Consider the following 20105-nt stretch of genomic DNA (forward strand, 5'->3'; position numbering starts at 1 on the left):
TTGGTTAAATGATTTACAGCCTACAACATAAAATGAAGATGCAATTAAATAAGAGGACCTATTTCTAATAGCACGTTCATTTTTAAAAGCCATCCAGTCACTTGATACACAGAAAGCAGAGACAGTGGTGATCTTTGAGCTGCAAAGTTTCTACACAAATCTGGGTGGGAGAGATATTATGGGTTCAGATTCCCAGGCATTTTGTCCCTGGTTATTTTTATTTTATATACTCTCACAGAGAAGTCATGGGGAAACAGATTGTCCTTTCTTAAATCTCAATCCCTTTAAATTGGGTAAGGTTTAACTTTCAGAATCAGACATCCAGAAAAAAATCCATCATGCAGAAGTTGTGTATTTACAAGATATAGAATGCTCTGGAAAAGGTGTGAGACTTTTCAGGTCTGAAAGGAGAATAGACCTGAAGTTGAACATAACCCTTATCTGCAGCTTCAGGTCAGTCCAATCCTATTTTCAATTTATTTATTGGGTATTGAGACAGTGCTTCATGGTGGCATCAACATTCTCATGTGCTAAGGCATCTCCCAGAACAGCCACCCAAACATGAGCTGCAGAGTATTCCTGGGACAATACTAGACTGTGTTGAGATACTCATTAAGCCCAAAATCAGTTATTGCTACAAGGTGTGATGGCTGCAGTGGCTTTCTGTAGAAGGAGAGAGACCTGAATTTAAATCCTTGTGTAATGAACACACGTCTTTTATTAAAGTCCTACGTTCTTGAGGAAAAAGAGTGGGCATGAGATAACTGTATCACCTCTGTAGGCAGGAGTTGCGTTAAATGCCTGGACACTGGCAGGGCTTTGGTGTGACTTAAGCACCTCCATCACAGCCAGATGAGGACACAGCCACTCCTAGACATGTCCGAAGAACCTACTTCACATAGCTTGGAAGTGTAGACACCTGCTGACCCGCAATACCTCCAGGGACAAGGAAGCATCTAACTAGAGATTGTTTACTTCATTTCTCTAAAATTAGTGTCTCTTGTGCCTCGCTGGTCACTTTGTAAAACTTTGAATAACAACAAATCTTTCTTTTATGATGTCAGAAGATATATTTAGAAAGAAACTGTGAATGTAATTATCAGAGCAGTTAGAAAATATTTGGATTCCTACGCTAACAACTGTTTTTTGTATATTCTGTTCTTACCTTTGGGACTTTGACATTCAAGAGATGTTTTTAACTCAAATATTTAGAATATTTTACTTATTTCCAGATTGTACATATCCTACACGTACCATGATTAGTGAGTTAAGTTGTATGATATTGATGTTTTTATTACTGTAGAATTTATGAATTCTTGAATAAATATTGAAATTGAGCTCACACAAATTCTATGCTAGAAAACTGCACCACTTCCAGAGTCACCCAAACTGAACACAAAAAAGAAAAGAACAAGACCAAGGAGCTTACTCAAACATTTAAAAGGTTATTGGAAGTAATTGAGGGGTATGGGTGTTTTCCCCCCTTTATCATTTGTACCTTGTATTTAGCAAAGCCAGAGGATAAAGGCAAATTAAGAGGATAGAATGAAATCTCTATCCTCAAAAAGCTGAATATCCAGGTGTGCTTTTTTACTTAAGCAAGGTGCAAATACATATTCCTACTCTGACACAAAGCTGCACAGATGACACCATCTTTTGTGACTCAAGAAAGCACTCCTGTATTTAATTTCCCTCAGCTCTCACAACTGGAATAACCATTCTTCTTTTAATATTGCTAAAATATATTACAGGTTATAGTTTTTTCAGAAGAATTACATATGCTGAAATATATTTGGGACTTTGTTTTTTTTCCCTTGGTCATGCTCTGATGTACCTCCTCTACATTTGAGTAGAGGCTGAACCTTTCTTGACACTCACCAATAGATGGTGATATGGTTTGTGCTGATCTTTTGCTCCGGCAGGAACCTTCCCATTGGTCAAAAAACAGCTTTCAAGGAAGGAGATTCCAAAACAGGCCCTGGACATGGTACTATTTGTGGCCTCTCTGTCTGGGGATAATATTTCATCATTTTTTGCACTGTGTTTTGCTTTACTCTTTATACATACTACAGTTTCAGACCCCCAGGAGACATTCTGCAGAATCTGTTGCTTAGTAATAGTAACCTTCATGGAAATTAGCTTGAACTTCAAAAGAACAAAACATCTTTCATTAGTCACAGGTTTTCAGTTAATGAATTCCTCTGAGAAAGTTGACTAGAATAGCAAACTTTCCAGAATCAAGTGCCACCAAGGTTGACCTAGGATGAATTGCCCTCTTGAAAGTGCCATTTCTTTGTCCTTTTTAAATTATGTTTGAGATTGTTTCTGTCAATAGTCAGGCTTACCTTGTACAACAGCACTAATAAAATTAAGGTTTGTGTAAGTGCAATCAAGATCTCATACAGAATACAGCCAGAAAGAGTTAGCACAGTCATGTAGTCTGGGCTCTTGTGTAACATAAATCACATGAATTAATTATTGTGCTAACAAAAGCACCACTTAAAAAAAATTATCTCGATATAAAATACTTTTTTTTTTTCCTAAAGATCTGCTTTAGTTAAGAAAAACTCCTACTGTGTCATAAAGATGACGCATTAAGGACCATAAGGGCACCAGAATTGCTGCAGACTCCTCATGAGAGGGTCAGAGGTAGGGACCTACATCTGCTGCCCTGTGAGTGAAGGAAGTCAGCCACCTCTGCGGCCTGCCTCAAGTCATCCAGGTGACAGAAAAGCATCTGCTCAGTAGAAATGCTTGGCAGGACTGACAGCTTGCTGCTGAAGTCCTGGTTTCCATCCCCCACAGCACCTACCTGAAATCCTACATTTCCAGTTGATGTGGAGGAAGGCAGGGATCTAATGATAAAGGACTCGTCTCCTTTAAAACACGGCCGCATGGAAAAGGGCTTATCTCTCAGCAGGATGGTTCAGCACAGGCTGCTAAAGAGGCAAAGCAAGGTCTGAGTGCCTCTCCCACCACTTACCTGGGAGGCACAGCACAGTGCAACAGGCAACAAAACCTTTGTGGGGACAGAATGAGGGGAGCAGGAATGAATGAGATGCTGGTGCCTGGAGACCAGGACACGTAAAGCTTTAGGTCCCACCAACATTTCCAGGATTGCTCCTGCATTTCACATCAAGTAATCCCTGAACAAAAACTGAAATCAAATGGGCAGTTAGGGTTGTCTTCAAGGATTCTGACCTGCCCAAATTAGTAGGCTGAAAAGTCAGGTCCCCTCAGGAGAGTCCCTTAGCTTCCTTCTTACTTAAATTTAGTCTTACAAATCTTGCATTGCTCTCTCTATCTAGTCTAACAAAATAGATACGAGAGCAGCTCAACCTATGCAGTGATGTCTTCTGGATCTCTAAATTTGACATAATGAAATGGAGTAATTACTAAAACTTGAAAAACCTCATGCTAGAAGGCTAGGTAATTTTAGAAGTAACTTCATAAAGTCTTGTCTACATTGAAACATGAGAAATCAAAGACCAAGTAATTAAAGGTACAAGGGCAATGTGTTCTAGTTTAACAGTCCTAACTCTCATTGTAGGTGTTCTCACATAGAAGCAAAATGCTCTAATTCCTTCAGACAAACTGGACCAAACTGAGCCCAATTTAACTTTGCAGGAGAAAATCCTAGTTAGAAGAAAATCATGATTAGAAGTGCGGGGATTTTGCATCTCATCTACAAAGAAGCACTAGAGGAAGTGAATCAAGTTCTACAATGCCCCGTCTTTTTTCCAGTGGAGTTATCACCAGAAATAAAAAAAAGTTGTTTAGGGCTTTTTCACGCTGCTTCTCTCACTCCTTTTGGAAGGTAAGCTTCCAAAGGAGCTCCTAAAAACTTGAAAGCATCTACTTGTCTCCACTGACTGCAAAGGAGCCTCATGTGATTGGTGGAGCTGTCTATGCTATAGATAGCTGAAGTATCAGAAATGTATCTCATCATATACATCTGCTTCTGCATATGCCCAGAAGCGCTGCAGCACTGATGGCAGTAAGCCATGCCCATCCCAAACTAGAATTTACAAAACAGGCTTTACATTATCTATGCCACAGAGAAGATACAGTCATAGGCATTTTAAGAGCACAACCAACAGCTTAGGCGGCAAGAAAAAACCCATAAATGAAACAGAAAATCTTGGCAGACCATTCCCTTAACCTAATAATTCAGTAGTGAAAATACTAGGAAGGAGATGTGGTTTCAGTTGTTCTCATGATCCCAGGGGATTTTAAACACTCTCTCCTCACCTCTTTAACTGGTGAATTATTACCTAATCTGAGTTAGGAACAGAAAGGGCACCCTCCCTCCCCTCTGTAAAAGCCGTTTCACTTTTAAAGACTAATTAAATATTCAGCAGAAGGGAGACACACGTGGGCTGGGGTAGTTACTGCACTGATGGAGAAAGCCTGGCTTCCACTGCTGCTCTCCCAACAGCCAAATTGTGAAACTCTACATCATCTGGTACCAAACAGTGCCTGGAGCACATCCTCCCACTTTCTTCCCACACTCACCGTTTGTATCCAGCCCAAGGAGCGTTAAGTGTGAAAGAGTTCACAGGAGGGGCTGATGGTATTGCTCATCTCCTGTAGATCAGACCAAAGAACACAGGCTGAAAAATAACAGCTTCAATTCTCCTTCAGGAAGGGAAAGAAATCCAAGTCCAGAGAACCACATTCAGAATTACTATTCTCACAGGTAAAGTGTCAATAAAGAAGCAAGAGATGATGGAAGAGATGTCATTTCATCTCTCTTCCTTTGAAAGGAATTACTTTTACAGAAAAAGGCAGCACTGACACCTGAAAGAACAGCAGGGCTCAAACTATAGCACTGAGATTTTCATGGAGGCTTCAGTGGCTCCCTCTTGCTATCCTGGGTGTTCAGGCAATACCATCAGCCACCAAAAGCTCCCCTCTGACACAGAGCCCAAGCCCAGTAAATCAAAGGAAGATCTTGTTAAATTTATTACAGCTGTGACTACATCCCCTCGGGAGATCAGATTAACTGACTCTTGGAGGAACTATCATTTATTTCACTAGACCTTCTCTTTCAACAGACAGGGCAGTGTTAGTGGAATTTCTACTCATGATGGTGAAGAGGATTAATTTTATTTCAGGTCAATCACAGAGGTTTGGATTGCAGTAACCAGTTTAAGGCAGAGCACCGATTAAACGAGGAGTATGTCTCCTTATTGCTATGTTCTGTGCCTGCACATTGGCAAAGCTGGTCGTGTAGACAGGATAATAATATAAACCAGGAACAAGTTCTACTTCGGTATTTATGAACACTGTGCCACTTATCAGCAGTACTGTTAATGATTTGGTATAAAGCTGCATCCACTGTCACACAGTTAGGCAGAACAACACAACCCAGAAGTCTGTGCATAAAGACCCATACATCAATTTTAAAAACAAACATTGTCTCTGTAACGGGCACTTAAGAAGTCCCATTACAACTCACATTTTCCTCCACCACAGAGTGCAGTCACTGACTTATGGCTGTTTTACCTGGTACATCTAAGCAGAGTTTTCCATGAACGCCATTTTGTTTTGAGAGCAAGCTGTAGGAAATTTTGTTATACTGGAAGCTCACTGGAAGATCCTGTGGCCAGAACACTCACAGAGACACACAAGTCAGCTCAGGGATTCTTATTCAGTCATGAATTGGCTGTAGATGGATAAAGCTCAGTTGCTGAAAGATGAGGTAGAATAAAAGTTGTAACACTACTGGGGATAAAAGAAGGATCCTGCACTAGCACTCGAGGAAAACAGAGGTGTTCCTGTAACACCTCTCCTATGATGGCACTAATGTTAGAACCAGAGGTGGTAAAACTTCCTCAGCCTGTCATTAATGGTCCAATCTGAACTCAAGACAGGAAAGAGAGGCACAGGGTGAGAGGCTTGCTGCCTCCACGGCTTGTCCAGGCACCTCCACCTCCTCCTTCCACCATTGTACCTGCTGCACGACATCGGTACAGAAGGAGCTGCCTCGGGGAGGTGGAGGGGGACCAGGAGAGGACGAGGAAAAAGTGGCTGATGCAGAGGTATGGACTCTTCACAATGAGGTACTTCAGCAGCTGAGCATGGCCACTTCCAAGCAACCAGAAATACCCATCCCCTCTCAGGCACTCTTTAGGGACATGTCTTTATCACTTAGAGAAATGACTCCAGCAGCATTTCAGCTAAATCATCATCAAGCTGAAAGTTTTCCCCAAAACAGCCAAGATGCTGACCTTTTTTCACTCTACTAATATGGGGAATAATCCATCATACACAAACATGCAGCACTTGAATCATAAAGGTCACTGTCTTGTGTGGATATGAATCATGCCCTGCACTACCACTGTCTGCTTTATGTATTGCACAGTAAGATGATCTTAATTACTCAGTGCAAGCTAAAAGGTATTACACCCAGTTCAGGTAGTATTTTAGGAAAGTTACTTTCTTATTAGGCTCTCTCTCTGCTTGCTGGATACTATTTCAATTGTTTTAGATATCTTGACATACCCCAGAGTCTCAGAAAAGAGCATTCTGCAAAGGCTTTTTACAAAAAAACCATTTTGGCTTAAACAAAACCACCTCAATCAGGCAATCATGGTTATTTAATAGACAGATAAAAGAAATGTTTGAAACTATGGAGGTGGACATTAAATACAAGAAACGAGTGTGAATACAAATGAGAGTCAATTCTAAAGACTTCTGCTACATTTCTGGAGAATGTTTATGTTTATTTTCTTTTTTTGTTGTTTCTCAGGTATTTTTATGGGTGTAATATGTACAGAAAAGACAATGCTATTTTACTAAACAGCTGGTCTTAAAACAATAATTCAAGGCTTCTCCACATCAGAAAATGACTAGTCCTCAAAAAAACCAACCAAAAAAAACCAACCAAAAAAAAAAAAAATAATCAAACCAGTTCATACTGGTTAAGTAGTGGCTCCTGGAAAACTGGACTTAAGATATTCCTCACCATTCCAACCACAACAAACTTGTGCTCTGAATTTTTAGTCTCCACATAAAAATAAATTATAATCTCTTTCAAGGAGGGCATTGTTCAATGATTTAAGAATTAAATTGTTTCAGAAAGATCACTGGAATCTTACAGTTATTTATGCATATGCCCCCCAAAAAATGAAAGCGTTAAGCATACAAGTGAAAAAAATAGTGACAGAAAGCAGTAAGAGGCAAAACAATTTTCTTTTCTATATACAGAAATATTTTTACATAAGTAACAAGAAATGTCAAAAATACACAATTTTGAGTACAAAAGAATCATTTCAGCAATAGATTTGTACAATTGAGAACTGTGTAAGCAGCATGCTTTGACTGAACAAATTAAACTGCAACATATTTCAAAATACATTCATTTAAATCCTCCATACTAAAGATGTGTGAAAATGGAACATGAGGGAATACAGATTAGTAATGACTATCATTTCTGGAGAGGAAGAAAATTATAATTCCCCAGTAAATTCAAGGAGGATCAGTCTGAGTTTTTAAAATCCTTGGTCTTGGTCAAGACCATTAAATTGCCTCAGGAGACCCAATTCTGCCAATATGTATATGTTTTAACATTACAAATCTCAGCAAGGTTGTGCAGGATTCTTGGCAGGATCACAGACAGCAAGACTGAGCAGTTTAGAGGTCTTCTACTTGGTCCTAGGACTTCAGCTGTAATTATCAAGGCACTGCTCTCAAGACAGTACATAGACACAATAGCTCAAATGATTCTGTAAACACATATTTACCCTGGGGATACTTCTACACCACTTTGTTTCTTTTTTTGAAAACCCTTTTGTTCACTATATGCTTTGATCACCTCAAAAAACCTGGTAAGTGTGAATACTGTATCACTATGGAAATCACCCCTGAATTTGGGCCATACAGATGGGTTTCTTTTCTCCAAGGATCAGCAGATGCAGCTTTGACCAGAAACCTTGTTACAGTCAGTGCAAACAAACAATTATCAAGACAAAGTCACTGTCTTTGATGTTTGCAATTTATACTTCACAGCCAGTACGTATCAGAGATCAAGAAAACCCCACAAAATGTTTTTCCTTCATCCTTCAGGAAAGCAATTTCACTAACTTTGCTCTATTAGTCATCTTCTCTCCTTCTTGAATTACTGTGTTTTACAACATTCAAATCTCTTGCATCGTAGAGCTGGAAGACAGCAAAAATACCTGTTCCTGCCATTCAGACAATGTACACTCTCACTCTGTTACATTAACTCTAAACACAATTTTGCTGCTTTCAGAGATAAACAGGTATGACAGCTTTCAAACAGAAAATCCATACTAACCACATAATGAACTTGTGCTATCAATGTAAATGTAATTGAAAAATAAAACCCTTACTGCAAAGACACACTAAAATACTCTGTTTTATAGTGAAACTCCTTTAGATCAGAAAAATCTACACTGTCGTCAGTAAAACTGACAAGGAAGGGCATGGACATTGATAACGGCACCACTGCCAGGTTCCTTTACATGTAACCCACAGTCTCAGCTGGCAGCATTTTTTTAAAAAAATGAAATTACTAAATGCAAAATTGTTCCTTTTATACTCCTAAAATTTAAATAATGACAACAGTTTTACCAATAGCTGTCAATGAGAAGAACATGATAACTTCAATTAGTTCTTTATTGAAGACCTTTAAAAAAAATCTGGGGTGTGAATGCTTTGTTGCCCTCAGGAAGCAAGTAGTCCCTAGACACCCACCTAGAACAAGGAATTTCCTTCATACACACATGTACTGTGTGGATAGACAGATAAAATTGCTATTTTTTTGCTCCTCTGGTACAAGAACAATGAAGAGGTCCCCATGCTTTGGGGCACTGAAAGACAGATGGAAGCAAGAGAAGCCCAAACCCTAGCTCTGGTTGTTGCTTGTTGTAAATCAATCCCTCTGCTCTTGGTCATTGCCCCAAAAAGCTGATTCTGCAGGCACTCTTCCCAGCCTCAGAGCAAGTGGGGATCTGGCTCCAAAGCCTAAACCTAAGTCTTAATTTTATTTGTCTCACAATAAATATTTATTTAGCTGATTTAAAAAAAAAAAAGTATCTGAGTTTGGTTTGCTATCATCAAGGAAAATCTTTGTCTTTCTGTGTTCCAGGAGGATACCAACACAGCCTGACATTAATCAGAAAGGTAGTTTGGCATTTTAGGGAGAAGCTGATGCCTAATAGATGAGAACACAGAGTAAACCTTTGAGGCAGCAGCCATTACAGAGACAAAGGGGTAATGAAAAAAATCAATGTGAAGTATTATCAGAGGGAAATGGGGAACTTAACTTACATCCCCAGCAAACTCTGATGGCTGCTGTAAGGGGTAATGGCTGAAAGAAAGTGGATTTAGAAAAGATATAGGATGAAATTCTTCCATGTGAGGGTGGTGAGGCACAGTACAGGTTGCCCGAAGAAGTTGCGGATGTTCCATCCCTGAAAGTGTTCAAGGCCAGGTTGGATGGGGCTCTGAGCAACCTGGTCTAGTGGAAGGTGTCCCTGCCCATGGTAGGAGGGTTGGAGCAGGATAATATTTATGGTTCCTTCCAAAGCAAGCCATTTTATGATTCTGTGACTGTTTATGGTTTTGATCCAATACTTAAATTGTAAAACAAGCAAGTTCAGGATTCTTTTTTTCCCTGTAATTACTACGTAGACTAAATCCTAACCTCAACTATGGTTCATTTGCTATCTGTTTGTTGGTTTACCCTACCATTTCTAATCCTATCCCAAAAAATGCCTGACAGCATGATTTCAGCAGTGTAGAGCACATCTAGTCTTATATGAGCTCCAAGCAGAAACAACATTATACCAACACAATATAAATTGTAGGCCCAAAAATCACTATTTCAGATAGGTTTTCAGGCATAGCATCAGGTTTGGATAACTTGTAACAGCCTCAAGTAACAACTACTGTAACAATTTTAACATGAACACTATTCTTCTAAATCATGTGTTAGCCTAAATCTCAGGTCATGATATTTTTCTCTTTCATTCCTCTGCTTTCTCCTTCTAACTCTCCTGATAACTGAGCAGGTAATTTTGATCAATTGTTAGAAAAACAGAAAATCTATGACTGTACATGTAGCTGTACCAACATAAATTGCCCTCCTAGAGCTTACATGGGTCTTTCATTGAAATTCACCAATATAACAAATAATAATAACAGCAATAATAATATGCCTTCGACACAGAACAAAATATTCAAATGAACAAACTATATAGTAAATTTTATAAAGTGCACAAAAATATTAATGGAAGTATTAAAAAAAGTTTTTTAATGTTACCATGAAAACTTCTGAAATATCATTAAATTAGATAGAAATAATCTAATGAGATTTTTTGGCTCTAATATATTGGCAGACAGCAGCAACATTTTTCAAAAAAATTACACCAACTAAATACACCGTATCTTAGCAGCATAAAAAAAGTCCCTACAATTAGATAAAATTGCAGGGCTAGTAAGCATAAACCTGACAAAATGTTCCAAATGTAGTTTTCATTAAAAGAATGGATTTCCATGGAATCCTAGAGGTAACATTTGTTATTTCGTTTACATTGTATTCTGGTAGTAAACCCAACTATAGCCAATCACCTTCCTTCCCTCTGTCTTCCCAAAATTGGACAGAGTACTGAAAATTTAATCAAGTTATAAGATATGGCCACACTGAAAAAGCCATATGAAACAAAACAAAATTCAACCTAAAGCCAAAAAAACAAATAACCCAAGCAAACAATCACTGTCAAGCAACTGCAGTTTCAAACCACCGACCGATGCTCCCCACACACGTAGATGGCACTGGGCCGGATGCGCCGCCTTGTATGGCCAGGGAGCTGTGGCAAGAACTTGAAGAATTTGGGCATCAAGTCTAAGCATGCATCATGAAACTTCTTAATCCTCCAGTAGTAAATCAGCGGGTTCAGTGCAGACTTGAGGTAGCAGAGCCAGAGGAGCCAAGTGCTTATCTCAAAAAAGTTGTGCTTGTAGTAGAAGTGGCTGTTGAACGTGGCAATAAGGCTGTAAGTGGTGAATGGTGCCCAACAGACTATGAAGACAAGGAACAAAATCAAGATGGTTGTGAAGGCACGAGTTTTAAAGCTCATATCAATATTCATCTGAAAAGGTCTCTGTAAGCTCATGAGACCAAGTTTGCTGGCCTGGCTGAGACATATGCTATCAGGGTGGCTATGGATACGCACTGCGTTGTGGCGGACGGTGTTGAGTATGCCCATGAAAGAATACAGCATTACCAGGAATGGAATAAAAAAAGAAATCAGCAAGATAACTATCACGTAGGCTCGGTAACCTGGGCTTGTAGAGTAGCCAAAAACACACTGAGGTGCTCTCGAGGGTATCTGCAGATTAGGATTCCCTACTGATAATGGAAAAGCAACAACAAAGGATGCTGCCCAGGAAATCGCAATAAGAATCTTTGCACGGTAGGGATTCAGTTTATCTTGCCTCTGAACTATGATAAGAAATCGGTCAATACTAATAATAAGAAGAATGGCTACCCCCTCTATGACAAAAAGCCAGAAGAACATGGCAGAAACTCTGCAAAATATATCCCCAAAAATCCACTGAGTGGTAATGATCGTTATCAGAGCAAATGGCATGTTTAGCACTGCCAGCAGCAGGTCTGCAAAAGCCAGGCTTGCTAAGAGGATATTAATTGCAGATCGCATAGCTGCCTTCTGGTAGACCATCAGGCAGACAACGAAGTTTCCAAGGAAAGAAACCAATAGGATAAATATCATAGCAGCAGAAAGAATGATCTGGAGTGGCAAACTCAAGCTCCTGAAAACTTCTTGCGATGGCAGGATAGCTGTAGTGTTTACCAGGAAAGTACTTCTCTCAGTGGTGAGCACGGCACCTGAATTATATCTCAATGGCTGTGTTGTGCCACTGCGAAGCAAGAACTGGGGAGTGGTAAAATTCGTATAGGCATTTTCATAAACAATGAAAGTAGCATTTGAGGTCCCAGGGTGGGCCAGCGTCAACATTGCTGAGAAAACCATTGCTTCAGGAAAAATGAAAGCAGAACCAAAAGTCTTCAAGGCATTTCATCTTGTTCAGGCAGTATTTTTAACTGGTCATTTAACAATCAAAATTCGAGGTTTGAAAGCATCAAAGTTCTTAAGTTCATGTCATTATTTCCATCTGAAAAAGAAGAAAGAAATGTAAATCAACAAAGTAAAACTCTCTGAAACCAATGGGAACCTAATGATTGCTCAGCTTTCCTTAACAACAATAGTAGCCTTAATATATGTTGAAACTTCAGGTTGACACAATTTACACAGGAGTCTCTTAATATTGGCCTTTTTCTCATAGATCCTGCTCCCATAGTCCTGCCAATACTGTACAATACTCTCAGCTCACCACGCTTTTTTTCTACCATAACCAAAACTGGCAACTTTTGTGTTTGAAAACAAACTTTACTGATTAAGAGTGAATAAATCAAATAAGTATTTTTATTTAAATCTTGTAATTTTTGAACTAACTTTGTTATTTTGTTTTGAAATTGCTTACAGGTGGAAACTTTAATAACATTTCTAAATAGCTTAAATAGTATCAGTATATTGCATATCTGCTTGTTTGGTAAGCACTGAAAAGCCTATTTATCCAAGTTATTGTACATAATACAGAATTCTTGGTTCCATGTCAGCCATCCACATCAGACGTCTCAGGAAAAACATGCAAAACATCCTAACCTGTTATTATGAAATAACTTGTCCACAGGATAAAAGCACTTCTCAATTTGTTTCATTTAGGGACTGACTCATATTAAGGTGCAGGAAACCATCACTTCTTTGGTCACTACAACTCTTCCCTTGGCAGTAAGTTTTCCTGCTTTCACTGGTCTAAGCATGTTTTTGTTAATTAATCTTGGTATTCCACATAATTTAACCATGTGCACCCTCTTTTTCCTTGTAAATCTAATCCTTAGACATCCTGCTGAACTCCCTCCCTTGTCATTATAGAGTCATAGAATGGGTTGGGCTGGAAGGCTGGGCAGGGACACCTCCCACTAGACCAGGTTGCTCAGAGCCCCATCCAACCTGGCCTTGAACACTTCCAGGGACAGGTCATCCACAACATCCCCAGGCAACCTGTACTGTGCCTCACCAGTCTCACAGTAAAGAATTTCTTCCTAATATCTAGTGTAAATCTCTCATCCTTCAGCTTAAGACCATTGCCCTGTCCTTGTAAAATGTCCCTCTCCAGCCCTCCTGCAGGCCCCCTTTAGGTACTGACACAATGCGAGATTTTCTTTTATCGCTTACAAGCACCGTCTTGTTGCACTATTACTACTAGTATTATACTGTTACATATACTTATATGTACATATTCTTAACAAAAAAAATGCAAAAGAGTTGAGAGATCTCTCCCCTTTTCAGTGCTAGCTCCTCCCCTCTATCTTGGACTACTAAATTAAGCACTTTCAGAGCACACTGGCATCTGATCAAGCTGGAAACCAGAAGGATTCTATGCCCTTTTCAAAAAACGATCACTACAGCCAGAAACATAAAATGGGCTTCACCTCATTCATTCTGGATGACAGCAATAGTCCCTCTGGCTGTTCTCATGTTTATCATCAGAAGAGGGATAAAGGCATTTCAGAGGGCAATCTCTCTCCATGTCTGCACTTGATGACAAGCTATTGCCACTAACACAAGCAGCTTATGCTTGGTAGCACAAACCCTGCCCACAGTATTTATACAGGTTCTGTTTAGTATCAATGTCAAGCAAAAATAAAGGGAGGAAGGAATGTTTTCTATGAATTTACACAAGGACCACATGCTTTGTGTAGGATCAAAAGTTTACCTTTTGCTGGATAATACTCCACCAACAAAGAAATGAACTGTAAGACAACAAAGTCTGATCTATGCCCACAGTTGGACTTCTAGCAATCTGAAAGCAAGACTGCTCAGGCTGCTGTCAAGAATTCAAGTAACATCAGCACTGTGACCTGCTCCTTTCATTCCCTGACTATCCGTAAGCTCTATCACAAGATGATTTCCAGAGCCAGATTACCATCAGCATTTTTAAGACAAATAATTAACCTCTCTGTGTCCTTTAATTTTCAATGGTATCATGAACAGGTATTATTATAAACATTCTAATTTAATTGACTCTTGTGATGGCCTGATGCTGGCTGGACACCAGGTGCTCACAAGACCTGCTCTTTCACCCCCCTCCTCAACTAGCCAGGGGAGAAGAAATATTACAAAGGGCTTGTGTGTTGAAATAAAAACAGGGAGAAATCACTCACCTGTTACCATCACAGGCAAAACCTCAACTTGAGGAAATTAGATTAAATTATTACCAATTAAATCAGAGTAGGGTAACGAGAAAATAAAGCAAAATCTTAAAAACACCTTCACCCCACCCCTCCCTTCTTCCTGAGTTTAACATTCTGACTAATTTTCTCTATCTCCTCCCCACCAGCAATGCAGAGAGACAGGGAACAGGGGTTGCAGTCAGTTCATCACATTTTGTCTCTGCTGCTCCTTCCTCGTCAGGTGGAAGACTCCTCAAACTCTTCCCCTCCTCCAGAGTAGGTTCCTCCCATGGGAGACAGTCCTCCATGAACTTCTCCAATATGAGTCCCTCCCATAGGCCACAGTTTTTCTTCAATACTCAAGCATGGGTCCCTTCCACTGACATTGCTCCTATCGGTCACAGAGGAAGCTTCTGGCAGCTTCTCATAGAAGCCACCCCTGCAGTCCCCCTGCTACCAAAACCTTGTCACACAAACCCAATAAAGAGTCATAAAAATTCCACTTTCTAGAGGTCTTACTGCTCAAATGAGAGTTACAATTTTCTATATTATCCTATTATAGTTCAAAGATTGTAAAACTCAGCAAAAGTATATAAAGCTATGTACATGGACATTTTGCAAAAATGACCAATTCCATTAACTTTATTACAGTTTTTTCTTTCCCTCCATTCTTTCTCTTTAATTTTATTTTTACACTAACTCCTTTAGATAAAACCTCAATGTTAACTACAGGTTAAAGCATATATAATAGCCAAAGCTATTCTTTCTCTGATCTATATAAACTTTTCCTTTACTTGTCTTCTTTAACTGTTTTTAGAACAAAATATATAGCCAACAGGAAAAAGGTTAACAGAACTTTCCAGAATAAATAAGAAATAGTTTAGCAATGAACAAGAAAATCTCACCCAAAGTTCCACTGAGGTTTATGACTCCACAAGTTGAGAACACTATGAAGGAAAGGAAGCGGTAGCATTCTGCAGGGACTGCAAAAGAACATAAATTCAACAAATAATTCTAGATTTAAAATCTTGGAGCAAGAAAATTAGATCCCCAGGGCAGTATCTTTTAGAGCTAGGTAAGCAATACATCAGCAAAAGTAACTTCTGCATTTCTGATCGGCTTTGAATATATCTTTCCACCAAGGCTCTAAAAGAAACTAATCTGCCATTAGATAAATGTAAAACCCTCCTACAGACAATAATCAGTTTCAAATAGGAAACAAAAAAAAGGAATGGTTAGTTTTGCAGAGAAAAAAGGTCACCAGCATGATCCTACAAAGAAAATCTTTACTGGGGTTCTAGCTCTTTAATCTATAGAGGAGAAGAGGGAAATGCAAAACCATGACATTTGCTGATGATGAACATGAACTCTTTTTCAGGTCAATTTAATAAAAACAAAGGTCAACTATAAAAAAGTACAGAGGGATCTCTCGAGAGTTAGTGGCAAGCTAAAAGTCTGCCCTATAAAATTCTGTGCTAGAGATAAAGCTATGCCTGTACTGAAAAAAGCTTTCTTCACACTAACAGATGCTAAACCAATAATTATCATCCAGAAGAAAAGCAGATCTTCAAATTTTCAGTCTGCTCTATGAAAACATCAGCCAAGTGTTCAGAATTGTTAGCAAAGGAACTGAGAAGAAACCTTAGATACACTACCTGCTACAATACACATCTATGGTGCCTCCTCAGTGCTGTGTTCAGTTCTGCACCAGCTGATCTCTATTCAAAAGAGACTGAAAAAAGGTATCATAGAGGTCTACCGAGTTTATAGTGGCACAGGTTAAGTGAATGATTGCTGTCTCTTATAACATAAGAATAGGAAAAGTTGAAAAGTCACAAAACACCTCTGGAGGCCATCTTCTCCAACCTCTCTGCTCAAGCAGGGCCACCTAGTAGAAGGCCACAGTACAGAAAAATTGTCTCCTGATGCTCAGGGGGAATTTCCTGTTTCAGTTTCTGCCCACTGCCTCTGTCACCTGGCACCACTGAAAAGATCCTGGCTCTGTCCTGTTTGCACCCTCCCTTCAGGTACTTATATACATTGATAAGATCCCCCTGAGCCTTCTCTGCTCCACGTTGAACAGTCCCACCTCTCTCAGCCTTTTCTCATGGAAGGGATGCTCTAGCCTCTTCATCTTTGTAACCCTTCACTCTACTCCCTTCAGTATGTCCATGTCTCTCTTGAACTGAGGAGCCCACATCTGGAAATTATTATTTCACATGTAATTATGAAAACACTTGCCACAGAATGTTTTGGATGCCATAGAGCTTCTGTGAATTCAGACAGCAATTTAGGACATATTTCATATCATTATACAGATGTCCATGTCAGAAAGAGGTGAATCACCCATCTCTCTCTGCTGACTGCAAAGGATACCTGGCCATCTGATTTGAATACAGACATCTGAGCACATTCATGCAGTTACTTGACTAGCTTTAAATATACATAACAGAATTTGCTCGCTCAGGTTAAGTTTACATCCTTTACACTCTGAAGTATGAAGTTCAGCAGAGGCTTAGATGATAATATGTATAATAAAAGCTTTAAAAAGGAAAAAAATCAAACAAACACCAGACAAACAACTGCTAATGTTCCATAGTCAACAATCAAAGTTTCAGAAAATACTGCTTTATCCTAAATTCTCCTTCTAAACAGAAGAAACCAGACAAGGGGAGAAGGAGCAAAATTGTTCTGCACCCTTAATTTGGTTGAAAAGACTGTGCTACCCCACTCTTCTCAAGTATATAGTAAAGGACAAAGGACTCACAAGTGTCTATTCCTAACAAACCCAGAAGTGCCTAAGCAAAATAATCTCACATATGTTCTCTTACCATCCCAACTCTCTATGCAAATAGCTACATCCTCTTTTGTGCTTTCTCCCCTCTGTGTGATGTTCGAATGTTCCTCTGTGCAGCATTAAGAGAAGAGGAGGAGAATGACCTCATCCAAGCTACTGCCTGGACCTAGCCAAGTGTTTAAAGTGGAAAGAGAGAGATGGCCATCAGCCATATCTTTTCAAGAAGGACAACAGTGTGAGCAGCTGTTGCAAAGAAGACACCTAACCTATTAAGAGAACTGCAGGCTTTGGATTGCTTGCAGAAATTAATTCTTGAGTGTTGTTCCTGTGATCATTGCTTCCCAATGGTTTCCAGCTCTGTGCTCTGTTTATCACTCTGGGTATGAAATCTCTGTGTGCAATGCATACAGAATCTGCATGCTCAGATGTGGTTTGGATTTACACTTATCTAACCTGCAGGCAATGCTCTTTCTTGGCTATCATTCTTCATGAAAGTTACTGACAATTCAGCCAATAAATTCAAGAGGTTCCCTTCTGTTGCAGTCATATATAAATTTTTCTCCTTTTTTTTCCTCCCGACTTAAAGGCCTTCTTCCATGAGCATGCACATGATTATTAAACATGTGCCTCCCACCCTTCTTCCTACCTTCCTTTCCCACTTCCGCAAAATTATGTAAAGATAGAAATATAAGATGAAAGAAATGAGTAAGAAAATTTCACAGCAACGGCATTTCAGTCCTCACTTGCTCTTTGAGAAAGGCAGATCCTGTAATTGCAACGCCCCAGTCCTCACTGAATGGTAATCATACAGCTTGTAAAAGAAAACCATGCTTTGATAATTTAAATGGGTAAGCCTACTGATGGTCAGGTACTCAAGCAAGAGACAGATAGGTACCTTTTTGTCACAGCATTCTCACTTCTGGAACATGTACTCTCACAGACTCTCTTCAGATGCAAAAAAGCTTCATACAATCACTTTTTTCAATTTCAGTGCTGAAATTTACTGTGTATGCACATTTTCTCTCAAGCAAGGTTCTCACTCATATGCAACCTTCTTTTTATGGAACATAATAGACAATTATTTCAATGAAGTACATACTTAAAGCTAAATAACACACAAATTCCATTCATCAAATATAATTATTGCTAGAACTATGGTGTCTGTTTTTAACAGCTTTAGAAGCTAAAAGGTTCCTGTTCAAAATTTGGATAGCATGCTCAACTGGAAATAAAAGATTATATCCTACATGCAAAGCTGACATCAGTCAAACCCAGGAACTCCAAAAAAGACAAAGGAAGGCACATAACAGTGCCATAACAACAGTTCACTCACATCAGAACACACTATGAAGAGCTGCCAAAATGTTCAATGATTTAATAAATTTGTCTGCTAAAAGCAAGCATATTTTCAATACTGACCAGTACCAAGATTTTATCCAGCATACAGAAATCATTCTTACTTAGAAATCTGTAGGTAGCACTGCCTGGTACAGTGATCCTATTTCTTGGGGATGTTTTAAGTGATCCCAGAAGCTTCTGGCATGCCGTATAGCTTCTATCGATGGTTTTATTTTACAGGCAAACTTCGGCAAAAAAAGATTTTTTGCAACATTAAAAACATTTTAAAAGCAAAATATTCTTAGAGGAAAAACAATAAAAAGAAGCATGAAGGCCTTGGGCTTATTTTATTTTCAAAAGAATTTATGTGCCACAAGAAAATACTCAAGTATGTGCTCTCTGACACCCCATTATTGCACAAAGCAGCCCAGGACATACACCCCTCTCAATACGCATCGAGCATTGTTTCCTATGCTATTAAGCAGAGGCAGGAACACGTTTCAGTGGAATCCTTCCTGCTTACACCAGTGAAAAGAATGAGTCAGAGCACAAAGCAGCATGGACAATATTCTTACTCACCTAAAAGGAACCAGCAGTTTTCAGTTTTAATACCTATTTACATATAACCTAAATTGAAACTAATCAACTACACTGCATGAGTAGATGACCCATAAAACTATTCACAAGAGGCATTACTTTAATTTAGGAAATTGTTCTTTTTTCCACTCTATAAACACTACTGCAGCAATTTTCCTAGGAAAGTACTGTGGGAAACAGTCACCTCTGCTTTGGGTCATTTAGTACAACTAATCACTCCCTTGATGATACTTCCTTATGACCTTAATTCAGAGAGCCATTAACTGTCAAGAAATGTCAGTCACAGTAGTCATTATTACTACTGTAAACCACAAATATTCAAAATGTAAAAAATAATTTTATTTTCTTAGCTCTTGGGAAAAATCATGCTCTCAATTTGCACAACATGTAAAAGGACTTGGGCAGTTCTAGGTTCATTTCTAGTACTGCCATAGTTCCCCTGACTTCTAACTTTCCTTCTAGCTCAATGGTCACATTCACCATACTCATGATGAAGAGCTGAGTGAATATTGTAGTACATAGAACAAGAGTAAACACTGAACATTACTGAAAGCATACTATTTTAATTCATAGTCTCTGCCCAGCTATTAGTATGCAACTAAAAAGTTGAAAGCTTCCTAAATGATTGGATTCCTAAATTTTAAGTGGACTTTTGGATTATACATGCAGTCGCTATATGTCAGTGTGGCAACAAAAAACCAACACACAAAACCCAAAGCATACCAATCCAGACAGGCTCCCATGAAGAGCAGGAATCATAAGTCATCTTGTGCTGTTTTGTTCAGCAAATTATGCCCTTCCCAAATAACCTGCCAAAAAAAAAAGAAAAAGTAAAATGTGACATATTTACATTCAAGGCAAGACAAGAGAAGAATAGCAAAATTTTCCCTGTAATAAAACTTTATTTTTATTGGGAGACATAGAATATGCTGCGTCTCCTGACAGAAGGCAGATCGCATGCCCCCTTCTGGAAAAAGGTATGGAAAGGACTAAGGCATCAAAGTTTCACCAAACCAAAGAGAATCTCAGCTATGTCACCTGTAGATCATAAGAATCTCACCATTTAATACTATTATCTGCCAGGGT

The 20105-nt window shown here is 39.0% G+C and overlaps 1 protein-coding gene across 7 annotated transcripts in view; it reads right to left on the reverse strand.

The window, feature by feature from the left end:
* Positions 1 to 6703: 6703 nt before the first annotated feature.
* The window catches only part of GPR63 (G protein-coupled receptor 63), a 29573-nt gene continuing 16171 nt past the window's right edge, over positions 6704 to 20105 (reverse strand). For 4 of the 7 annotated variants that reach the window (XM_042016775.1, XM_042016777.1, XM_042016779.1 and 1 more), the window contains exons 2-4: positions 19743 to 19828; positions 15193 to 15270; positions 6704 to 12165 (exon numbers count right to left, since the gene is read on the reverse strand). In XM_042016775.1, the coding sequence (XP_041872709.1) occupies positions 10764 to 12023 (1260 nt within the window). In that variant the 5' untranslated portion in view covers positions 12024 to 12165; positions 15193 to 15270; positions 19743 to 19828 and the 3' untranslated portion in view covers positions 6704 to 10763. The other 3 variants (XM_042016780.1, XM_042016782.1, XM_042016781.1) reach the window with 3 other exon arrangements.

The sequence above is a fragment of the Corvus kubaryi genome, unplaced genomic scaffold (genome assembly GCF_017639235.1).
Source record: "Corvus kubaryi isolate FWS band 111438036 unplaced genomic scaffold, C.kubaryi_AGA036_p1.0 split3-73, whole genome shotgun sequence".
Classification (NCBI taxonomy): Eukaryota; Metazoa; Chordata; class Aves; order Passeriformes; family Corvidae; genus Corvus; species Corvus kubaryi.